The sequence below is a fragment of the Manacus vitellinus genome, unplaced genomic scaffold (assembly GCF_001715985.3).
Source record: "Manacus vitellinus isolate BGI_N305 unplaced genomic scaffold, ASM171598v3 scaffold_0_pilon, whole genome shotgun sequence".
NCBI classification, from domain to species: domain Eukaryota; kingdom Metazoa; phylum Chordata; class Aves; order Passeriformes; family Pipridae; genus Manacus; species Manacus vitellinus.
This window is the reverse complement of record NW_021938789.1, coordinates 30,320,704-30,346,456: the sequence shown is the minus strand read 5'-3', so window position 1 is coordinate 30,346,456 and position 25,753 is coordinate 30,320,704. Positions and strand designations below refer to the sequence as shown.

Sequence of the window (25,753 nt, the reverse complement as noted above, 5' to 3'; positions counted from 1 at the left end):
CACCAATGTGTGTAATGAGTATTTTGATCAATGTTTTCCTTCTTCTGCAGTATTACTTGAATGAGCACTCAACTTGTTCTAATTCAAATGAATTAGATCCACTAAGTTCTCCTGCTGGCAGCTGTGAAGAATTCCTCAAAAAAAAAAAAGATTTAAATCTGTATTTAGAGGTTGCTTTTGGTATTTTGTCTCCCTGTCTCTATATACGAGAACGTGTCTCTCTCGACAGTTTATCCTACTCAATGGGGGAAAAAAAAGCGTAACTAATTATACAGAAAAACATCTTATAAAATTGTGTCATGGAGTTTTTCTGTCCATTAAATACAATCACACTTCAGACATTTTTAGAGTCATGTATAAATAGAACAAAGATGCAGGTAGGATCTGAAAACAACAATTTTTCACCTTTCTTTCCTTCACCTCCTTCATTCTTGGATTGATCAGAAGAAGTCTGTTAATTACTCCAATGACATTTGAGAACAAAATTATGCCAGATTCCATTGTAACCTCTGTTTGGCACATAGACCTACCTTATAAAACTATCTTCATATAGAGATATCTGTCAGCCAGATGTATTTAATGGTAAATCCATTAAATACAAAATGCTTGTATCATCTCTTCTGCAAATAAAATCTATAAGCAGAAATATTTTGTGCCAACCAAGTTTGGAAAAAAAATTTACATTCCAACTGATTGGTTGGTATACATAGTAATTAATTATTAAATACCACAGGGGTAAGAATAAATATCACAAATAAACATCAAAGGTGTCTTAAATTCTTTGCCTAGATTGTTGCCTTCTGCTAATCTACAAACTTACTATGCCTCTCACTTAGAAGGCATTAGCAAGAATATAAACAAGGACACTTTTTCATTCATTGCTGTCTGTAACAACGCTATTAGCAAACACAGGCTATTCCAAAATTGTTAATATATTAGTTCCCTACTGATGTTGTCTCTGACAGATGAAGAATATAAAGGATCTCTAAGCCACATTAGTTTCAAGTTCTCTGATGTATAGTTTACCAGGAGGCCAAATTATTACAAAGCACTATTGCTTTGTAACCATTAACAAGAAAGATTAAATATATTCACTGTATTAACAAGTGAAGTTAAAAAAAAAGTTACAAATCATCATACAATACCTAAATCTCCATCTCCCCATGGCACTTCCAGCCAATTGCAATTATAAATCCTACTCATTTCTTTCAATCTGGAAAATAAAAAAAAAATAAAATAATAATAAAAAAAATCTGCTCTTGCTAGTTGGGCCATTCTTAATATACTCCAGCTATGTTCGGAAGGAGATCAGCAGCTCCCTGTAATATGAACTTTCACCCTTCAGTAAACATAGCTCGAAGATATGAGCGTGTACAAGTTGCCCATTTCTTTTCTTATGTTAAAGGACTGTGGCTATTTTTGTTAATTTTTCACATTTCTTTTTTATCATAACAACTTCTCAAAGTGCCAGTATCGGTGCATTTGCCTTTAAAGACAGATAACTGGAATTTCAACAAAAGAGAAATTCAGTTGATATGAATAAACTGCAGAAAAAACTCCCCCTTTCTAAACCTCATGTAAAGAGACAGTTTTATATCCTCAAAAATCAGTGTTACTACATAGATTTTTAAGGGAAGCACTGCCAAATGTATGTATGTTATTTTACTCATTACTCATATCTAGAAAAGAAATCATTTGAATAATACACATAATATAAAAGAATGATCTGAAATAATATTCTGAACATGTTTCAAATGCTGTTTGATCTGTATACTAAACCAGGGTTTTCTTTTAGTAGTTCACTATTGCCTCAAATATCTTCTAAAATATTCTTTGCTTGTTAAATTGGGATGTTGACAGCTATTCTCAGCAGTGAATACATAATTCTCAGTGAAAATGCTCTAAAATGGGGATTTGCAATTCTGACTTTGATCCATTTCTAAGTCATTAATGTTCTCTTTCCCACATATTCCTACAAAATTCACTCCTTTATATCTGCCTACAATTATTAATAAGTCATTCCTGCAGTTGTAATCAGAGTAGTAAAATACTAACTAAAAATATTTTCACAAGAGTCATTACCTTCAGTCATGCCATCTTGTTGTGTTTATTTCTAAAAATTTGTTTCATCTTCACAAACAAAACAAAACAAAACAGCCTGAGTCACTATAAAAGGTACATTAAAAGCTGGACTTTCAAAAGAAGAACTGTAATGAATGAAAGTCTTCTTAGTGACTTCATTGAGAGAATATTTATACCAGAGCTCAGCACTTAAGAAAATTACTGCTCTAAGGCTAAATAGATTGTGTCCAAGTCCTCAGAAGAAGCAGTATCATCAAAGAAGAATTGAAAACAGAAGCCTGACACAGCTCATTATTAGGAGATGAGAAACAGAGTATTTGGAAAGTGTTGTAGCTAATATTTATTTCTGAAAAACCAACAAATGCTATTTATTAAGATAAGCACTGTTACCTTTTATTTCTTAAGATGTGTTCTGAGTCCTTCAGTTTGTGGCAACTGTTGCAACAGACAGGATCAATAACTACAGGAGAAAAACTCTGCAACATTATAGTCCCAAAATCAACTGAGTCACTTCACTCCAGTTGTTAAAAGTGCCTGATATTTTGTATATGTAATTAAGTTCTAACAGATTTTTACTGTGGCACTGTAAAACTATCCATTTTTTTAAAGCCCTCATAGGATAAAGAAGAGTGTCAACTACTTAACTGATATTTGATGTTGAAAACTATTGAAAAGAATCTTAAATCAAGCATTTAAAAGTTAAGAAATTAAATATGCATATACACAATGAAAACTTGATTGGTTCAAACCAGTATACTTTCCAGTGTTTATCATAAGGCAGACTTTCAAAATTTGGGGATTTCATTTCAAATGCAAATGCCAAAAATTTCCTACTCTTGAAAACCATACAAAAGAAATCTGTTTTCCCACACAATTCTGTCTATGATGCACCTGCACTACATGACCACACATTAGTTTTGCCATTCCAGTGCTGGATTCAATGAATGAGTTAGTATTCACAATTTTTTTGTATCTCCATATCTAGCAGGATCTCTCGCTCTTTAAGACATGCTATCCAAACTACAAACTAAGTATAACACAGTTAATTTTATATTCCTGTTTTCATGGTATCCTCCCAATAATAAATGAATACTTCAAGCCCCCTGCTGAATCTATCTTCAGAACATCATCCATTCATATTAATTTATAACTAACGAACCAAAAGACAGAGTTTTTGCTTAAATTGTAAAACCAAACTAATAGCTTATTTTTTTTTCTGAGTAGTTAAGCATTTGAGGGTACACTGAAAGCACAGTTTAATTATGGTTGTGAGAGCTTTGAGCTTCTGAAATTTCAGCCTTAGATAATAACCATGATGAGCCAAGAAACTTTTAGGTTAGGTGACTGGTCTTAAAACACATAGGTGCCACAGCTAAGACAAGAATAGAATTTGCTTTTAGGGACATTAAAATGTTAACCCTTTTCCCCTGCCATCCACTACAACCTTTCTAACCTTTGCAACATACAGGAAAACATTGAGTGTATTTCTTCTGACTATAAACCTAATGCATTCTCAGAACACCATTCATCTCACACATCAAAGGAGGCAGGGGCTTTGTTGAAGAGCATAGCATGTGACTGTGCTGTCAAATACTGGGTTATAATGCATTAGAGGGTCAAATTAGTGTGGCACAGGGAACATTTTGAGTGCCTTGGCACTGCAATTTAGCTTTTCAGGCAGAAAAATGAGCCACTGAACTCTATAAAAAGCCTAAAAAACCACAATAGCAATATCCAAACACAGCTCGCTTGGTTCCCAACAGAAGCAACATTGTGGTACATGAAGACAATGGCAACATCAGCAGCAGTTGCTGCTGGTTCTGTGCTGGGCCTTGCACACATGGGAAGAAGCTGTCAGGCTCCTTCTCCTGTCACATGAAAGCACAGCTACCCTCTCCATTGCTCATGCACAGTTTCTTTTTTCCATCTTCTTGAAGGATCAACTGTCTGGATATTTTTCTAGCCTAAAGTAGCTTGCAAAGTCTGTGTTTCTTAGCTAGAGTACCAAGGTGTAAAATCACATCAACCTCCAAATTCAGTAACTTGTTCAATCACATCAGATTTGATTTGAACATGTGGAGCAGCTGGTAATATTTTTCAGCTGTTATTATTTCCTTGGACAAGTCATTAAAACAAAGTAAGGGCTTTTCAGTCCCCTCCCCAGCTAGAAGGTGACAGGAAAGGCATACGGACATTCCGAGCTGAGTGCAGACTTTGGAGGATTCATGTCCGGAATAATTTTTCTTGTCAGTTGCAGCCTCAGCCTTAATCCAGACTACAGGCAATTTTCCCCAAGATGTGCTGAGATTTCTCAGTATCTTCCCAGTCTGCCTGAGAATGCACCACAGGGCCCAATCCCGAGTCTTAAAAGCAGTACACAACTGTGCAGCAAAGCTGAGCCTAGTGTGTTGATTTTTGTCACATCCAGGATATTTTGGTAAAATAGCCTGGTTGTGGTCCCTCAAACCAGAAGGCCGAAGACCTTTTTCTAGTCTGACTACCCTTTCACCCTTCTATCAAATCTTATCATGATATATTCCACTCCTCACAAAACTTTTGGTCCATTTTCCAATCTGCATATTTAATTACAGACTGCACTGAAGTATGACTTTCTCCTCCTTTGTTCTGCAAGGGTGCCTGCAGAGTAAAGTCAGGTTTGGATATTTCCATGGAAGAGAACAGTAAGGGAGGAAAGAAGCATCCTTCAGATTTGATAAAAGACATACCTGTTATTCAAGTGAACCGCAACAACCAGACGTCTCAACTGCAAGAGAAGCCTCTCAGTACTTCAAGATGTCCATCAATAAATATATATACCCAGTTTGGCAATTGAAAAGAGGCTGTAAGTAGCTGGACCGTGTTAAGGTGAATTCTTCAGAAAATTTTACTTTCCATATTTTACTGTGATTCTCAGAATTTCAAAACTAGACTAATTGTGCCTAATTCTTTATAAGAATAGCAAGAGAGCCTAAACATCAACCATATCAAGGAGCAGCTAGTGCTAACACTAACAATACACTGTTATGAAATTTCCTTTCAGCCGAGAGTGAATGTCCTAGCTTTTTGGGAACTACTGACCTAACTAGCTAAAATATCCATAAATAAAAATTTCTGTAGGTCAGGAAATCTTAATTCAAACAGTGAACAACATGAGGGCAAAAGATGCTCTGGATATTAAAACTGATGAATAAATACAACCTTACAGTATCATTGCAGTTGAATGGTTACTTAGAAGATAAGAAAACTGGTGCTTAAATTCTTGAATATTGCTTAATTCTAAAACTCTAAGTACTGGAAATCAGCAAAGGTATTTTAAGAATAACTCTGAGTCCTATAACATATAGCTGTATTCTACATAGTAAATTCATAATTCCTTTATGCATATGAAATCACTCTTTCCTGTCTTCTTCTTTCTTGGCTATTTTAACATCTCCAGTTTTTAATCTTATAACATATTATCATGAATTTCAAGTTTGATTTCCTTAATTTCTTTTTTTGTCTCACTCTACACCTTATAACGTCTTCAATATTAAATGGAATCATGATCACTCTCTTAAAAAAATTCCTCTTAGACTCTCACAATTACTCAATGCTCCCTTTTACATACTTGTATTATGAAAAAAATTAGGAAATCATGGTACAGGCAATGGGAGTCCTAAACACTTCTATCATAATGGAGTTTGTTCCTCATTCCTGAAACTGTCAGTGATAAGCAACTTAAATACCTCCTCAGTACTTCTCTATTCAAAGCCTTACAATTATATCTTTGTCTTTAGTATCTTAGTAGAGGACAATAATTCTGTCACATGTAGTTCCTCTATTCCCTCCTGTTTCAGCTACCTATAAACTCTTTCCATATGAAGTTATATGTAAAGTTTACTCCTCCCCCTCCTTTCATTCCTCGGTTCCCTCTTGTAAACAATTAACCTTCAGTATCCAGTTACCTTGTGACAGGACAGCAAAAGTCAGGGTAAGTCAAGCCTTAAACTCTTGCATAAAACAAATAGGGCAGATAAACAAGAAACGGTATTTTTGATCAGCTGATAAGAGAGCAGAAAGAACAAAAATAGCTTCAACACCCTTCTGTTAACCCATGCAAGACAATACAGTGCCACTAGCATAAGCATGCATTTACATTACAGCTAAGAAAAAACAAAAAAACAACCCAGTTTATAGCTAGAACATCATAAATTGGGTCAGCTTAGCATATTTCAGTACACAGTTTCTGAAATGGCTGCTATACTAACCTTGGCTGGTCAGAATACCCCAGCTAGCTTTCCGTTTGGCAGGACACTCCCCTATACTTTCTAGGCGTCTTTTGGGGAGATTCTGGCTCCTCTGAACAGCAGTGTTTGTTGTCATGATTTGTTTCTCGAGGACAGCTTGTCTGTCATTGGTGCAGGTACTCTGGTCTGACGAACATCCACAAATGAATTTCTACTACCTTTTTTCCTCCTTTCGCTTTTTCACAGAGGATCTTGCTGTACTTACTGTAGAATGGCTACAACACTGAAATCCATTCAGTAACATTTACTAGCTTGGACTAGTGACTACACAGTGGGGGAAGGGAAGGACTGCTCTAGCATTTTCTATTTTTAAAACAGAGAAAGAATCAGCTTAGCTACAGCACGAGTCTTAACTATTTACATGATTTAAATGGAAAGAAGGTGTTAATTTTTTAATCATTTAACACAAAAAAGAAACAGATCCATAAAGCTTAAATATTCAAATGCTTTGCTGCTTGAATACCAAGCAACCTAAAACATAAAACCAAACCTATTTTATCAGAATGGAAATTATTTTAAGAATAGAAACAAGAATTATTACTGCATCGGGCTTTACTTATATGTAATGTGCAGTTAAGAGAGATTTTGGAATTCAGGAGAAACCATGAAACTATGAAGCATTGCTGGGTTTTTGTGGTTTGTTTGTTGTTATTTTAAATTGAGAACAAATTATTCTACAAATATCAACTAGAAACTACATCCTGAATAAAAGCATGCTTTGATTACAAAAAAAAATGGTTATTTTGAAATTCTGATCCCATTATGAAAGTAAGGCTGTCGTCCTCTCACAAGAACCAAAAGTCAATATTTTTTTAATAATAACAAAATACCCCAAAGAGTACTAGAACTTTTTTGTCCATGATTATGTATTACGGTGATACTATAGAACAGAAATCTGCAGAGGGAACAAATCCATGACAAAATTCCAGCATGATTAAAGAGGACGGTGATTTCTCTTTGCTAATAACATGTTAAAACATTGCCTTTATCTTGCTGCCAGTTCCTTCTAGTATTTCATCACTATCCTCTTCTACAGATATAAAAATAGCCACTTTTAAATTTTTTAAAAGCAAATCAGCATTACTGAATTAGTGAAACTACTCTTTTCAGGTACCTGACAAAACTCAATCCCTAAAATATTGAAATAATACACAGGTATTTAATGACATTTTCTATATCCCTCTTGGTTTTCTTTAAGAGAAAATCAGAGGCAAGATTACAGTTAGATAGGGTGAGGGGAAGAAGGAGCAGCTCAGCTGCAAATTTCACCTTGAAATTACAGCGTATGAGAACTGCCTTACTTGGAATAGTGCTGCACTCTTTACAGAACAGAAGCAGGTGGGCTACTGCTATTCTCACGAGAGAACACAACTGCACTCTCACAAATGTTATGCAGCTTTCAGACACCTGTTTTCCTCAAGTTTTATTTACCTCAATGAACCAGACTATCTCACAGGTTGAAATAAACACTTCAACATTTTTTTATAGGAGTTTTTGGGTGATGTTGTCAGCTGAGACTGAAGCTGGGTCCTTCTACAGGAGTGGCACAAACCTGGAAGTCATTCATACAACTTGCTTTCCACAGATATTCCAGCCTCCATTCTCTCTTACTAGTCTCAGAGGTGTGGCTTGCAGGAGCAAGGAAACCAGCAGGTACACAGACAGCTGCCATGGCTTCAGAGAGGAAAACTCCCAAGGGGGTCAGCATCACCTGCTCACTTTTGTCCAGAAAACTGCATAGGAACCAATAGAGTTAGACCACCCCCAAAATCTTCTTCCTTCAAAGCATGGGTTATAGGAAGAATATCTGTATTCCATAGACCTTTGCCATTCAGTAAGTTACTTTGAATACTTTGGAGGACATCAAAATGCAATGTATTTTCATGCTTTGAAGTAGGCAAAGTTATCCAGTTATCCAGTTCAGGACTCTAGAACTTTTCACTAAATTCTGCTAGGTACAACCATTCATCAATATAGGTACAACCAGGCAATAATCATTAAAAAGTCCTATTAAAACAGTTCATAAATACAAGTTAGAAAAAAAAAGAAATCAACTGGAATTGTATTGAAAATATACTTGAGATATTAATATAAAGAGTGGATTAACATACAGTTAAACCTATGCAGTAAGACTTCAGAGTTTGCAATTTCACTTCTGACATCAAATTACTATGTGATCTTCCTCAAGTCAACCATCCATGCACTGGACTACATTAGCTACAAAAAAAAAATCAGTATCCCTCAACTTCATAAGGTAATAAAACTATCAACATTTGAAACTACCTGGGCCTAGTCCTCAGATTCTGTTCTTTAGATTTTTCTCTATAGAAGACATTCAAACACTTTCAAAATCTGCCAGAAAACCTATAACAGAAGTCTAAGTAGATGTCCAAGCACGTAAAAAATACAGTTGACCATTATTTTACCTGAGTTGGCAAACAACCAATTAGGGACAGTATTTAGATTACAGTTACTCATGGAAGCAATGCAGCTACCTGCAAAAAAGTAGCCAGGGGAAGGGGCAGACAGTCTGTGAGTAAGGAAACTGGAGGATTTTACTGATGAGTTTGGAATTATAACCAAATTTAGCATACAGGCTTTAAATAAGCCACTATGTTACATTTCACTAACAGTTAGTTCTGTTCAACTTTTACAGTGCAGGGGAAGAACTGTTAAAGAAAACCTTCAAAATCTTTTTTATCCAGATTTTTATGAAAAGAAACATCAGTACAGTTTCAACATTTCCATGTCAGCAAATAGCTTTGAGTTTAAAGGGGCAGCAGTTCTTAACAGGTGGGAATGAAAGTGTAAAGAAATTTTTGCTCCTCTCTTTCAGCAGGCAGTTCATTCTATTTTCAAGACTATAAAGATGCAATTGTGGTAACACACAAAAAAAGTGTTAATAAAACCAATAATACCCAAAACCTCCCACACCTTTCAACATATGATGTAGCCCAATGCAATATAGTCCAAACTCCTATGGAGTTACAGATAATATCTATCCTATAGATAGATAGTCCAATCTATCTTAGGAAAAATTGGACAGAAATGCACTATTTTCAAATGTCACAAATCAGCATTTTATGTGCAACTCTCTCAAGCTAGCCAAATGATGAGCCACCTTGCTTCCCAAACTGTTCTGTACTTTCAGGTTCACTCTATTTTTATGACCAGGATTATTATGGGGTCACAGTGACTGCATGGAACGTGCCACACTAAATTCTGGAACAGGACTAGAAAGTGACTCTTCCTGCTGATGTGATCCACAGACTACGACCATGAAGGGGAAATGACAGACAGGCTCCCTGTGGCACAGTGCCAGCACCCCAAGAGTGGCCTGCCATTTGACATTGCCAGAAATGAACCAGACCAGAGCTTGGACATTCCTCCCTGTAGGAGAAGCCAAGATGAAACATTTTTTAGAAAGAATTACAGAACTGTGGTTACTGACAAAACCAGCATCCTACAAGGCCACAACTCGCCACTGTTACACTCTGCAGTGCTGGCTCAATGCCAAAGAACTTAAATGCACCATAAAAGTACAGTGATAAAGTCCTAACAGCAGAACAGGGAAACGACTGGAACAACTTTTTTTTTTTTTTTTTAAACAGATTCTTGCATCAAGCCATATTTCCTCATAAGTACAGTGTTAGTATGTCATTAGCAGTCAACCAGAAGCTTAGGCATTATTCTGGTGTCACCAACCGGTCCTGTGTTCTCCACATATTGACAAATACAGCATAGTTATATCATAACAGATATACAGATAATACTTTAATGGTCATTAGTTGCTTATGCATAAAACGACATTTCTTTATGTCACTATAAGCACTAAAATAGTCTACTACATACTCTTAATATAATATCATCACTGTCTCTTAGCTGGAAATCTAAATTATTATTATTAAGGTAGCAACAAGCATGGATGGTTAGTAATTTTCCTACCTCTTCCCATGAGATTTTTACAGTTTTTACACCTCATATCCTTGGATGCTGGAAATCATAACTGAAGACTGAAAAAAAGATTTAAACTTTTGATATTATAAAGGCTTTACCTGAGGCCTCCCAGAATTCAAATAGAGAACAATGATACATTTATTGGCTTGTGGATTCGCAATGTGTACCTGCCAGACTCTTCACGCAGACAGGCAGGGGTAAGATAGCATATTTGCTAGTATGTAAACTAAACCAAATCACAGCAATCATGTGGATGAACCCAGGCAAATCAGTCACCAAGCAGGCCTGAGCTTCAGATATTGACAGAGAAGAAAGTCATAGCATGAAACCAGTAGTGATCATGGGAGCAGTACAGGGCATTCCAGAGTGAATTTTCAGGTAATTACAGTGAACCAACAGCCACAGAGACCATATTTATTGCCAGAAAGACTCTAGATATGGCAAAAAGTAACATCCACTAGTGCAACAGATGCAGCATGCCACAATGGATTTATGACCACCCAGCCAGCATTGCTGTAGTCACTAACAGAGCTCAGTACTTAGGCATGCAATGCAATTCCCCCCAAGCCATTATCGTCTAACCCTGGCAGAAGTTCACTCACTTCTTGTCTGCATTGCAAATGTTTGAGAACATCCCTTAGAAGAGAGGAATGTGAATAGCAGAACCCTGGTCATAAGAAGCCTCTGGTTGAAGGAACATCACCTTCAGAGAGTTATGCTATTTTGGTCTTCCCCTATTGCCTTATGCTCCGCCACCGCAAAAAAGACCGCTGCAGATGGTATGTCTTGTACTGCAGTTTTCTACAGCTTTTCTTTAACACCAGTTATTTTTTAGAGCTTTGCAGACAGATTGCTCCAGGATTACCTTTGTCTTATTGCTATTCACCTTTAAAACCCCAGGTTTTAAGCTACATCAGAGTTCATAATGTTTCGTTGTCTACTTATTTGAATTAATGAGCTTATTATTCATTTCATCCAGAAAAATAAAGAAATCAATTGATGAAGGGGATGAGTTGAGTGTACACATCAAGCAAGCCCATAGAACCTAGGTTGGTGACAAGTTAAGGTCCATCTTCAGAAAAATGACATTTTAAGGAGTCACACCTGAATGAAACTGACCATAAAATACAGCTCATGGACCTTGAGTAGATCCTGACAAACATACAAGAGTAAAAAAACCCAAAAAGGAACCCACATGACAGGTTATCCATTTCTTTCAGGGAGGCATGCATGCAAACAGGCATATATATTCACTGAAAGTTTTCTGTAGCCTCAGAAATCTTCTTTAAGGTGAGAGATGTAAAAAATGTAAAATTTGAATGTAAGTGTAAAATGCTTGCCAACAGATGTGCTTGTTTTTTGTTGCTGCAAATATATCACAGTTCTGGCCATGCCAGTCTAGTTGCATCATATAACTCTCAGCAAAATCTCTTTAAGGTAGATTATGTTCTTCAGAAAAGAATGGTTCTGGTATTTTGCTGATATGTGGTGTCATTTGCTTCACTCTAAGCAAGTGTCCTACTAGATTTATTTTGAAGTATGACTCGTCTTTGGCAGTCATTTGTCATACTGGGCAAAGTTATTTAGCATACAAGAGAAGGTGATGAGCTCCATCAAAAAAACTCCTTCCATCTAAACTTTCAAAAAGAATATTCACGCTACCTTAAGCATTTTTACACCATTAGCTTACGTGCTGTATATGAAAAACAAACGCTAAATGTGGTGCCTTACACCAAGTGGTATGGTGAATAGGTATGCCATAGAATATTCCTATCATTGCTAAATGAATCTCTATTGTATCCAGGAAGCTAGTAGAGGTCTTATATGGCTTTTATTAATAGAACTGTGATCTCTGTGGAATGCAAGTTGAGAAAATGCCTCATGCCTATCTTCCCTACCTAACAACTGTTGCTGAGTGACATTATCAATTGCAACTTGTTAGAGTAAAATAAACACAAAAATTGCTTTAATCATTCACTACAGTTCAAAACATAATCAAGCTTTCCAAATAGTGGATCGCTAACAGTGAAACACAGCATTATTTCCTATTAATGAGCTGTATTTAATGGACCAGTTTCTTGTGTCCATCCAAGAAGCGCTCAGTGTACAAGAGAAGGAAACAGAAGGCTCTATAGTATTTAGCAGTCTCATGATCCTGAAAGAAGATGGGGACTCAGTTCTGAAATACCACAACCCTGTGGATGTCTTAATTTAGCATAACTAGGAATAACTAGTGTATTGAGCTTTCCTACCATGCCTGGTCAAGGCAGATATAACAAAGATGGGTAGCTTAGAACTTGCTATGTTCATTCAAGAGTAGACTTTTTTAAGCCTGGAAGATATCAGGGCATATTAAGCTTCCAGTTCTGCAAAAACAGTATCATATATTTTGAGAAGCTATACTCAAATACTATAAACACAATTTCTGCTTTCAGATAACTTTCAAAAATGACTTTAAAATGATATAGTTACGCATAAAGTGAAATCCTATGAAATTTTTTGTGGAGAGATAATATAATTAAAAATAGGATATTAAAGAAAAATTATACATTGTCAGAACTACTTAGCTTGTGCAGACCCCAAGTATCTGTACATGTACATGAAAAGTTTTTTGTTCTTTAAGCTATATTAACCTCTGTAAAATGATTTTCTTCATAAAAAGGTTCCTCTTTATCACTTTCTGCTTCTAGCTAAACACATTTTGACAGTTACTGACTAACAGGTTTAATTTTGATAAAAGAGACACTTTTTGCCTTATAAAAAAGTCTATGAATGGGAACTATGTCTCATAAAGTTATCTGTAGTAACAAAGTATGGACTCTTCCATACAAACCAAGATCTTACCAGTATTTGTCAGCAGAGTTTATATCTTACAGACTCAAAACACCTGACAATGAATTAGTTCTTTAGATTTGATACACACACTTTGAAATCATTTCATATCATAGCACTACTACCTCATCCTAAATCAACTGAACTACAAAACTCATCTGAAGCTCCAACCCAGTGCTCATATATACAGAGCACTTTCAGTATACGACCAGCTAGTTGGTACAGTAGGAAGAGTCTAAAAGTCACTTTTGATCCTCCAGTTTGTATCCAGCAACAGCTGTACAAAAGGCTGAGTTATTAACTCTTCACAGGTCTGGAAATACTGTGAGAGAAGAAATGCTACTGTGCAGATCAGTATCATGGCAGATAGCCTGCTGAGGAGCTAAATATACCCAAAGTTAATTTGCAAGTTAGTTTATTTTTGTATATGTTTGTAGGGCACAGAATTTTAAAATGGAACTAACATACATCTGCTATGATTTTTTCCCTTAAGAAAGTAATTAATAAAATGTTTACTTTTGCAAAATTTTTAGTGCAATGAATATATAAATGTTCAGTTCAACACAATAAAAAAAAAGAAACACTAGGCACCATAACCTATTTACAACACAGCTCTAGTCCTTGATTGCAAAGCATTTGGCTCTAAACAACTAATCAGTCCCTTTCAAATCAATGGGGCAAGTGTATATGAGTGTTTACAAAATTAGTGCCAAAGTTAAAAATAACCCTGCGAAAGGGACCTTTATAATAGAATGGATCCCTTTTTCATTTAATTCTTTTATGGTAGTAATACCACTGACTTCACTGAAAAAAAAAATTTTTGATAGCTTATTGGACATGGGTCTTTAATTTACTTTAAGCAAATGTAAAAGACTGCACAGTTCTGTCCTGTATTTCGTGCTATTCAGGCTTTTATTATTGTGAATTCCAGAATACTGTATTTATTTTTATCCAATCAGTAGATGACACTAAACTGTAAATGCTGCAACTGTTCAGAGGGAAACAATTCAAAACAGACAAGTAAAATGGAGAAATCGTCTGATACCAAGAGAGCATGAAGTTAGCTGAAGACCAGTACAAAGTATTATTCTTAGAGAGGAAAAAGCAAATGCACAGTACAGCGACTCTATTGTAACATATGGTTTATAGGCTACAGATTCTACCCATAATAGTTTACTGAAGAGGGGGCAGCATCATTCCAGGAGGTATTACATAGGGTATCATATACATGGCACGTGACAAAACTGTTCCTCTTCTATATAACTAATAGTTCCCCTGGTTATGCTAATAAAATCTCAGCTGGAGCACTCTGTTTAACATGAGGAATTAGACATCAGTAAAGATGTCTGTGAACTGTATATGAACTGGCACAACTCCAAAGGAGAGCAACTGCAGTAACTCCAGGACTTCGAAAAAAAGATTTAGAACAGATTAAGTTAAATCCTTCTTTATTCTAGAAAAGACAAAAATGGTAAAAGTAGGAAGATGCATGATAGTAGTCTTTAAATTGATTACATCTCATACATGGAGAAAAAGAAATACATTTTAAGCGTTTAGTTTGCAGGAATAAAGATTTAGGTAGGTCTTGGGGGAAGTAGGAAGCAGTCCAGTGAGGAGAACAGTAAAAACTGCAACTGGTTGCATAAGGATGCTGCAGAAATCACTATTAGTAAGCATTTTAAAAACAAATGAGTCAAACATCTTCTGGATAAGTCATGTATATTTGATCCTGGAGCATCCAATTTACCTCTAAAGGTACCTTTCAGCTGTACATGAGAAAAGTTTTACTCAGACATCATTTCCATAAACAAATTAATGTTACTTAAAATTAGTAGAGCTTTTATATGCACTTTCTGGCCTTAGCTGATGCTGAACACTGATCTAGTATCCTATATTTCAATGCCCCATAAGCAATATAATAACTTTTAATTAATTAATATGGCACTAACCAGTTGTTCACATACATGTGAGATCCAAAGAATAGATTCAATTAGAATAGATTGTTGACTATCGAAACTAGAGAGAAAATATTCCTGAAACATTAAAGAACAAAGTATGACCTGTTTCACTACTAATATGTAGCAACAAGACCATAGTAGGCAGATGACACACGTAAAGCTGCCTCCTTGTATTTAATAAAGAACAAGTCACAAAACAAAGCAAATCAGGCATGAAATGTGTGATCCCTGGGCCTCAAAACCTGAAACAACCCATATAACATCAGTTTGATGAAAGGAGTTCCACCAAAACCTACTGCTCATTAGCTAAAACACCCTCATAATACAGGCTTCATAAAAGAAAGGCTTATTTTAACTTAAGAGCTCAGTCTAGCAAGTATGAAATAATGCCTGTGCCTAGTAACACATTATTTCCAAAGGCTCTTTTTGTCTTTAAAATTATAGCACTCTGCCCTAGACAAGCATTATAGTAGCAAAAAGTAATTTTTTACTATTACAGGCAAACTGAAAATACCAGCACTAACAGAAATCTGAGAGTATATAATCAGGTTAAAACTAGAAAATGAAAAGTAACATTTCCTCTAATTTGAATTACTTATTGAAACATTATAAACTTCAATTAGCTAATGATAGATTATGGGTTAATTTTCTATTTTGGTGGGGTTGTGGTTTGGTTTTTTTTTTTCCAAGCCTTCTCTGCTGCTTAAGAAAAAACACAGAATGGGGTCACTAATTAGAAGGATATTCAGTATTTAATTTTATCGTGCAATATTTCAAGCTGTATCTTAACGTTACTTACTGTACATCCTTCAGATATTACTTTTAACAGGATATTTTTTACATGGTATTGTATAAACTCTACTGAGGTATCTCTGTATTTCACAAATACCAACAAACCAAATCCCACAACAAGGTGTGAGTTGAGACAGTAGCATAGAACAAAAGTATAGAAAAGACAAGATACAACAGTAATTTGAGGAGACTTATTTGCATCCCAAAGAGCAAGGACTGGTCCTGTTAATGACAACAAATGGATGAATGTGCTTCAAACTGTGACAAATTCAGAATCAAATACTGCAAGCTGGGCAGTGAAAAATGAAGACACACAGGTGTCAAACTTTAAAAAGTAGAGTTTAAGCACAAAATAGTTGCATTAACTATTTTCTTTTAATGAACCAAGCAGAAAACCAGAAACTCTGGGATTTTTGAGCCTTTAAATCAATATAAACCTCTGCTACCTGACCAAAACAGTAACCTGAGTGATAGATTTTCATCTTTTGCATGAACCAGCTACTATAATGCTTATTAATACATTTATTTAGGGATAATAGATTGGACATTTGACAAATGAATAAATTAGACTCCTGGGTTCAGCAACAGGTAACATTGTAGAGACCATTTTACTCTCCAACATGATGCATATTATTCCTTTCCCTCTAGTTTTTCCCAAGTCTTTTTCCTTCCTTACCCAGTTTCTGTGTCAGTCTTCCCATAATGAGCTGCCTTAGAATAGCCAGCAGTTTCTGGCAAAAAATCTTGATTTCAAGTGAGTCCTTCCCCATCCTCTTCAAGTATTTCTGCCTGGGTTCTTCCCATCTTACTGTAGTGAATTTATACATATACACACACCCCCTCCCACACATATATCTGCACATATACACACACAAATACACTGCATAATAGTTCAATTGGTGTTTTTAACATACTCAGATATAAAACCCCTGCGTTTCAGAGCTTGTGCAGAAACACGATATAAATCCCTATTGAGTAAATCTTCTGCAAAGTAAGCTAATTCCTGCTTTAGGATTTAAGCCTCTCTGTCTGGTTTGCAAATCTTAACACACCCACAAAACGCCTAGCTTTCGTCCCAACATTGAAGACTGAAAACATCGGGTTTGAAACTGTTTCTGGCTCATTTCTATAGCTTCTCTTTTACATCTAACTCGGGCTGTTTCTTCATGTTCATGGTACCTAGAGATGAGTGGTAAAGGTGGTTAAGAGGCAAGATAAGTCTTCCTGTTCCATTGCCTAACTCAAACTCGATGTCATCCCAGAATACAAGGAACAGCAATAAAGATGAGCGAGCTAGCAGGTATCCCAAGCTGAGCAAACCCAGGGCTCAGTCATGCACCAGGATTCCACAATTCAGAAGAGATAGTGTTCTGTAACCCACTACAGGAACTGAATGAAAATGGCTCATTACAGATGAGCTTGGGGCAACAGTAGTGCCCAGCACTGCTAAAGTTCTGCTTGAGCAAACAGAAGAAGGAATTTTCACAAGAGCTTTCAACCCAGAAAAATTTGAAGGGTTCCCATACAGATGCCCAAAACCTGACCCTGCTGAAGAGTTACTAGGCTTCCTGATATGTGCCAAGACACTAACTTATTCAAAGTATAGAAGGACCATGTCTTCTCAAATAAATTACTGTAAGAAAATTTTACCTTAATCAAGAAATAATTCTCAGAAATATTTGGACTAGTTTCACTAAAGGGGTGCAAAACAATCATATGCCAAGCATGGAAAATTTCAACCATGCATGGTAAGCTGGGGAACCTGAGGAGCAATTGGGAAAATAGTCTTAGATTGGGAAGTATTTGGCAATCTTATTTATATACAGTCATCTTAAGTATAGGCCTCTCTCCTAACAGGACATTGGCCATGATACCTCAGTTTTACTCTGAACTTAACATTACCCTAAAAATAAAAAATAAAAAAAAAAATAAATAAAAAAGCCTAAATAATCTAACAATATAATTTTTGTTCTACAAAACGTAGCAAGAACTACAGAAAAAACCCCACTCATACATATATATGACAAACTGAATATAAAATGAGGCTAGCAGATAAGTAATTACCTGAAACAAAACCCCACAGTAACAACAGAATTCCCAAACAGTAGTGATAAGATAGTAAGTACAAATATACCTTGTCCTTGAGGAACTCCGTAAAATTCAGCAGCTATCCTTGCTGCTTCCTTACGGTTTCCCTTCACAATGTAGAAATGGCTAAGTATAGCAAGGCTGATCTTCACAAAAAGTTTAAAACAAAAAAGTGAAAGTATAGTAAAGTAGACATTGGATAACTGCTGTGCAAAAGGGCGACTTTCTTCTATGACAGTCATTGCTGCAGCAAAATCTCTCTCAGTGTTTGGGTCAGGCTCTCAAATGTGTTGATAAGATCATATGGCTCCAGCCATGCACTCCTGGGAACAACTGGTCCCGAGGAAAGAAAATATCAGCTGGTCATGATGCCTGCTGCTCAAAATATGACGATTATTTATACTGTACATAGTATTGAGTTCACTACCGCTACTGCTAGTCTGGTGATATTCAAGTGGGATAGCAAGTACCAAGATCCTGGATGTACTTATTCCACTTAAAAAGTCTATTGCATTCCAAATTCTGCATTTCTTATTCATTTATTTACCCTATTAATACATTTCAAAATACACCTTCAAAAGTATTATTTTTAAAACCTGTAACTTCAGGTACTAAACCAGGTAATCAGTTTTTTGCTAAAATATGTTCTCCTGTTGCTTAAAAATATGTTGCTTTTTTGTGATACTTCAATTTTATGTTACACTAACATTTTTTTCTTATAAAACTAGAACCACATCAGTAAATACTTGAAATACACATTAAACAGATTAATATCTTCCGGCTTTGACAGTTTCTTATTATTTTGCTCAGGCTGAATGAAAGCATCCAGTATACATAGATTTTAGCCTTATACAAAAAACAGTATTCAGAGCAGATGATATGAATCAAACATCTAGATATTTTTATGTATAATACCTTGGAGCATCTAAAATTAAATTAATTAAAATGCAGTGGTAAATACACAACATGGAAAATGTCTAATATTTACGATACACATTTCATTGTGTTGCATCATATTATTTTAAACCTATGACATGACAGATTTCATTTTTTGGCCAGTTTTAGAGAGGGGAATCTAGATTTCTCAGATTTTTTAAGAATTCATTTGCTTATATACCATAAAGTTATTACTCACAGTCATCAGCAGTCATGCACAAGTTGTTCCATTAGTGTGAATAGTTGCTGAGTTAATTGCTGAGCTGCAACATGATACAAACCGAGGAGCTGAATATCAGAACTAGATGCCTATGTGAACTATAATCCTAAAGTAAAGAATCCTGGTAGCACAAGAAAGGGTCCTGTTCTAAATTTTTATATTTCCTTTTAAATAAAAGAAACAGTGTCTTGAATTATAGCTTAAAATACTCTACCCATAGTAATCCTAAATTTTTCTATTCTATCTGGGATTCTCTTGTTTGGTGGTCAGAAAAAAATACTTTAGAATGTTGGCAACTGTCCATCAGGAACAAAGAGTATGATCCAAATGTCACTGCATCCACAGATCCCCCTGACTTCAATGAACAGCATAGCAGATATTAAGGATATAAAACAAATTCGTATTCTTGAAAGAAAAGTGGAAAAAATGAGACACTACATCATATAACTCTAGGAGTAATTTATTCGAGTAAGAAACTATAATGTTTTCTGGCAAATACATTAAAAAACCCCTATACAAATAAAGAAAAGACAATGATAAAAGGAAATGAGCTCAGAAATAGATATCGAGATTTATAACAGACAGAAACTGAATTGTGGTTACTTTGAGAGAAACAGGCATTCAATATTTTTCTTCGAAAAAAGTTAATCTATTTAAAAGTCAATCATAACTAGAAAAGGTAATTAAAAAGCAGTTTATATATGCAATTTTTTACTAAATTTCATTTATAGGCGTTTTCTCATCCAGCCAGAAAAGAAACTGTTTTCCTCATACCATTATTAGAAGCGGGAATGAGTACTTAAAATGCCAAATGAAAATCCTTGTTTATATTTGGCACATTGTTATCTGACACTGAATTGAGGTGTCATGTTTTCCACAAGGATAAAAGGCATTATGTTCTGAGCTACCACTGCCAATTTCCGTTTCAATCATTAATAGAAGTGGTATTTTCCCTAGTAACACACTCAGTATTGGAATTTCTTACTTCTTCCATATTTTTACTAGTATTATTATGCTTAACTTGATCAGTCCACAGAATTCCCCAGCCATTTTAAGTACCTGTTTTAAAAATTTACCATGCAGAATAAGAAAAAAACATAAAAACCATTATGTTATGGTAAGCCTTTTTCTTCCTTACGGTGTTTTACGTGACTCTTTTTTCTTGACTTCATATTGTGCCATCTAGTACCTGTGCTTTCCCATCTGGACTTCTCCCACGTTTTGTTAACCAACAAAATAGTCTTTCTTTATAGGGGTAAAAATCCAAATAATAATTACTATAAATAACAGTTGGAGTTAACAGGAGTGTTCAGAGTTCATCTTCCCCATATAATACTGTTTCCTGTTTCTTATAACAACAGTAGGTAAATCGCTGAAAATAAACTTCTCAGGTTTCAGGTAGTTTCCTTCAGGTTGAATTTTTCTGTAAAGGTTCAACAAAAATAAGTTTTAAAAAATCTTCAAAAATAAGGCTGCATACGCATTTAATATTTCATAAGTGATGCTTCAAATAATCTGACAGATCTGTAAAACTGCTTTTAGGGACAACATGAAAATTGACCAGGAGGGTTATTCCTGTATCAAGGCTCGTCTTCTATCCTTTCAAAAATTTCCTTCCTCAGTGCTAAACTACATGAAGATGAAAGAAATCCTGAGTTTTGAGAATTTCAGTTCACACATAGTTATCAGAACCTGGTAAAATTATTCTCATAATATTTCCTTTTTTTTAAAGCTCTATAACTCTTATGTGCCAGCTTAACTGGAAACTCTCTCAACTGCACAGGACAACCAAGTCTATTCTAATTTCAGGTTACTAAAGTGCTACAGAAATTACCATTACAGCTTGCTGGCAAACTGTGCTGTGAGGCACCCAGTCATGAAAACTGAGCAACTGTTCAGATGTTAACGCCCACACGGCATTTTGGAAGAACCAGCAATGTGAATACTGAGACCTGAACACAAAATAGCTGAGAGTAAGCCCATGCAGACTGGGAAAGCCAGGAACAGAAAGCTACAGCTGCTGCAATAGAAATCATAAAGTAGAAGCATAGGTAAATAAATAAAGGATCTGACAGGCAATGTGATGCCATGAAGAATTTTCTATTGCACAGCAACATGAAGTGACTGGAGTTGGGTCTTGAAGCATTGCAGAATAATGAAAACTTCCAAGTGGAAACGCACCACCAATATGTAACAAATATACAACATTATAAAAATATCAAAGAGTTTGAAAAGAGCAATGGCTTAATCTGGATGTTGACATTTCCCATATAGTTTTGACTTTTGGGAATGAAATTTCTCTGCCTCGATTTTTCACTTATAAAATGGGTAGTATTCTGAAGATGACTTTATCGCTGTCAACAAAACACTCAGATATCCTGATGAAAAGAATATTTAAACTAACTAGGTATCTAATAATTTTTATTTTAATACAAAAATCAGATAAAAAATCTAAATAAAAGGAAATATTGAATGTTCATTCACTTAAGGTCTACAAAAGGGATAGCAGGTAAATTATTTTAGCATTTAGTGTTTTATCATAGCAACAACCTGTAACGGTCTAATAAAGCTATCACAATCCCAGATATAGAGGCAAAAACTGGAATCATTTATTGAACACACAAGTGCTATTTAAGGGTCTTGGAGGCTTGCATGCTAAGGAGGAGGCAAGGTTATTCCAAGCAGGGGATTCCACAATCTATTAGCATTTCCAGTAACAGAGGTGACATAAGGGGAAAAATGGATTTACATTTCTCGGATACAGCATTTACATTTTGGGGAAAAAGGTTTGATATTTCCAGTAATCAGGGTTACATTGGGGAAGGGGGATCAGCTTTACCCAAAAGAAGGATTTACACAGGGAGGGAGAAAACAATGGGATAACTGATAGCATCATGCAAAGTCTCTCTACATCCTGCTGGGGGAGATCAGGACAATGGATCTTGTCTGGTCTTTTAGATGGTGGTTTTTTCCCCAGCCTCTGTGGCCCAAGGTTTCCTGTTTAATACAAGCAGTGCCTTTTCTGTTGAGATCCGAATTTCAGACTGCAACAACAATCTACACTGCAGATAAACAATATTTGGATTATTTTTTTTGTTTAAGAACACAGTAATACTGTGATAGAAAGGATACCCCTAACCTGACATACTAGCACATTCCCAGCAAATAAAACAAGAACGACGTAGTAATTTCTCTGCTATGCTTCTCCATTTCTTGCAATTAAATATTTAAATTTTAAAACCACTTAATAAACTTTAAATGCTGGAATTCGTGGCCTTAAAATTCCTTTCTAATGCAGCTTGGTCAGTTATCATTTCTAAAGAACATAATGAATATAATCAAAATAGCAATACTGCCATTTATAATGACTTTAAAAGCGGTTCATTTCAAACTCCAGAGCTCAGACCAAGTAGCCTGCCCTTTAACGCCTTGCTGTGTAGTGGTCAAGTGCAGAAAGAAAGTATTCAGCAGTCACACCTGTTTATGCTAATTCAAACTGTCCAAAATCTAGCACACCATTTATCCTCAACCAATAATTTTTAGAAAAAAAGGATGCACTACCTTCTTTCATTCACAAACTCTTTATTTCAGTCTGGCAATTTTTTCTCTATGCTTTAGCAGACCAGTGTGCTTAATTTTCAGTAAGGCAAGACACACAGGAACAATAACACAACTGATAGACTATCTATTCTTTGAAGACATTTTTTTAATACTAAAGACTGTAAAACCCTTAGAAATACTATTTCCTTACAGCATATGCTGCGTCTTTAATTTTGGAAAACATATTTACTTTTAGATGAAGGACTCAAAAATGCTGAGAAGCATGAGCTACTAAAAAGGAAATGCCTATTTCAGAATGAAAAATTACCTGCTTAGTGGCCCACTGATTTGTATTTTAATAGGTGTATGGGATGCTAATCCTAAAAATTTTACCTGACTCCTCTGAAGTTACTGAATGTTGTTCATGTCATTTCCGTCTTCATCTGTGTTAAGCAATTTTTTCCACTATTTTCTATTGAAAGCATTTGAACTGAATAAATCTAGGCTCAGAGGAAGTATTCTAAAATGTATTTCCTCATTATCCAAAATGTTACCTTAACATTGAAGTTAAGACAAAAGGCAGACATACCATCAAACAATAATAAAAAATATTTAACATTCATTTCAATAATTAATTGAAAAGAATTACGTGCTCATTCATAAATTAAGTATATTATGCATTTATGCTTAGGCACAGAAGAAAAACCCAACAAATCATATTTACCTGATAGCTACAAGAAATTCAGAAGCTGGAGTGATAGGAAGACATCAAACAGCTGCTGAGTCCTTTTCTAAACAGGAACTCAAACCCATTAGCACAACCCAAACACTACTCTTCATAAAATATGAAGAGAAGAGGTGACCAAAGTAAAGACTTTGTGCTACTGTTTTAGGGGAACGAAAAGATGAAAAGGTAGAGAACACAAACTTTGGTCCAGAAAAGACCAAATTTGGCTCATATAAGAACTGTTTTTTTTTACTGCATCCCACTGCTATCCTTAGTAATTCTACAGACTTGCTTGAGCACCGTGACAAAGCCAAATTCTCAGCACAAAAACCTGAGAGTTGTGTTGTCAATTGAAGCAAACACAACGCTGTAATCAAACAAATGAAAGGCCTACATCTCCTTTTTACATCTGTTCTTCCTGAATGCCATGTCTATCTAGGATCTACACAAACCATGCAGCGTGAAGTTATAACTGATATCCAAAGTTATTTTTCATTCAGATTTCTGCAGTTCTCATAATTCATGTTAGTCTCCTGATCACCCAAACAAAGACTTCAACCAAAGGTCTGTTTCAAAATGCAATGCAATGACATCTTTAGTGGCATAACAGGAAAAAAGAAGAGTATCTTAAAACATGTCAGCCTTCTCTTCTTAATAGTCACACTCTGACTTTTGACACCCATTCTACTAAACAGCTATGTATTTAGACACCATTTGTCTTCTCTCATAAGACTATAAAACATATAGTTCCTTTAAAAAGCTTTAATGCACAAAAATCTATCTTATAAAAGTTTTGTTAGATATAGTTTCTCTCCGTATTTTGGTGTAGCACATTATTTCCATCAGTTCTCAAACTGCTCTAGAAAGTTCAAATTTATATCTTTGGATGGCTACAGTTGTACTTTTTTTCTCCAGTGTATGTATTAAAATCAGTGCTCTGATACAGTTTAGGTTCTATACAAATCAAGTTATTCTGGTGATGAATGATCATATCTAACATAATGAAAAGATTGCTTATTCTACTTAATGAATTTAAACTGGGGTTTTTTGCATTTTTGAGGTGTTTTGCATTTTTGTTGAAAATACTACTCCTGTCTTAGAAAGTAGTTCTACTATACAGACTTGTATGTCCAGAGAATGGAATTACTGGTCAAGGATTAAAAATCAACCAGTATCTCTACACATAACAGACATTCTCTATATGACATGGATTTAAAAGCATGAAAAGTAACTCAGATATTTAAGCAATTATGAAAATCCAGTCTTCTACCTTCCTCAGTTCTTGGTAAAAATATAGAGAGATTTAAATCTGTATCACTTTGTTATACACCCACTGGATAGTTGCTTCTCGTAATGGTGATAGATGCCCCTTCAACAACTCCAGTATCAAACAGTCCCTGCTATCAGACACAATATCATATAAGCAGTCTTGATCTGCTTTACCAGTCCATCTAATCACTGACAGTAAAGTTCTACACAGAAGAGAAGCAGGTATAACCAATCTGCTTACAAGTAAATTCAATCCAAGTTCTGCTAGAAACATAGTAAGTTTGTCCAACAGTATTTGTTGCAGTCCTCTTCGGATACTTAACATAACTCAACTATTAAGGGTATTACAGATGATTCCAAAATAAGTCATGTGTGCACTTAGAGACATTACTAAACCCAGAAACGTGTCAGACAGCAAGCACACACAGCCTGCTGACAGACAAACTCTAGCAAAACTTGCCCCCCAGGAGTTAAAAAAGTTACCACCTCCAGCTGCCCATTCCATTCCTCAGCTAGAGGTTCCTGCCCCTCACTCTTCTTCCTGGAAATCAACAGAAAGGAATGTGTATTGGTACGCTCTTCAGTTCAAAACCTGGCAATTTAAACTGTTGATGAGTTTAAACTAACCTGATGGACTTTACATTGAAAAAAACCTTCACAACCCCTACAATCCATTCTGGTACAGAGAAAACAATCCCGTGGAAAAAGTCGTAGCAAACTGTGAGGGGAGAGTAACGTCAAAATGCACATAGATGCTGCCTCTTCCTAAGGATACTTAGGAGTAACTTTTGATGACCTTATGTACTGATACAGCTGTATCAGTGAAACTTGGAAGAGTCTTCTCATTTTACTTCTCTTTCCCTTTATGTAGTTCCTTTCCTGGGTCTAAACAATTTCTTTCATTGCCAACCACATGTCTATAGAACACAGATTCCCTCTTCAGAAACTAACTTGACCTCTTCCTTAGGATTGTGGTACCACAGGCCCTGTGCTTTTGGTATTTCAACTAGCTTGACAGAACTAACTTTATTATTCTCTAGTGGAACCACCTTGTAATCTGGATTCA

The 25,753-nt window shown here is 35.5% G+C and overlaps 1 protein-coding gene across 7 annotated transcripts in view; it reads right to left on the bottom strand.

Annotated features, from left to right (window-relative positions):
- ASB5 (ankyrin repeat and SOCS box containing 5) overlaps positions 1–25,230 on the bottom strand; it is a 34,655-nt gene extending 9,425 nt beyond the window's left edge. The window contains exons 1-2 of one of the 7 annotated variants that reach the window (XM_018070647.2): positions 25,174–25,230; positions 1,146–1,213 (exon numbers count right to left, since the gene is read on the bottom strand). In XM_018070647.2, the coding sequence (XP_017926136.2) occupies positions 1,146–1,213; positions 25,174–25,187 (82 nt within the window). In that variant the 5' untranslated portion in view covers positions 25,188–25,230. Of the gene's footprint in view, positions 1–1,145; positions 1,214–2,472; positions 2,583–4,808; positions 4,826–6,329; positions 6,457–18,041; positions 18,276–25,173 lie in introns of those variants that run through there. The other 6 variants (XM_018070666.2, XM_018070653.2, XM_018070657.2 and 3 more) reach the window with 6 other exon arrangements.
- Between the last annotated feature and the right edge of the window lie 523 nt (positions 25,231–25,753).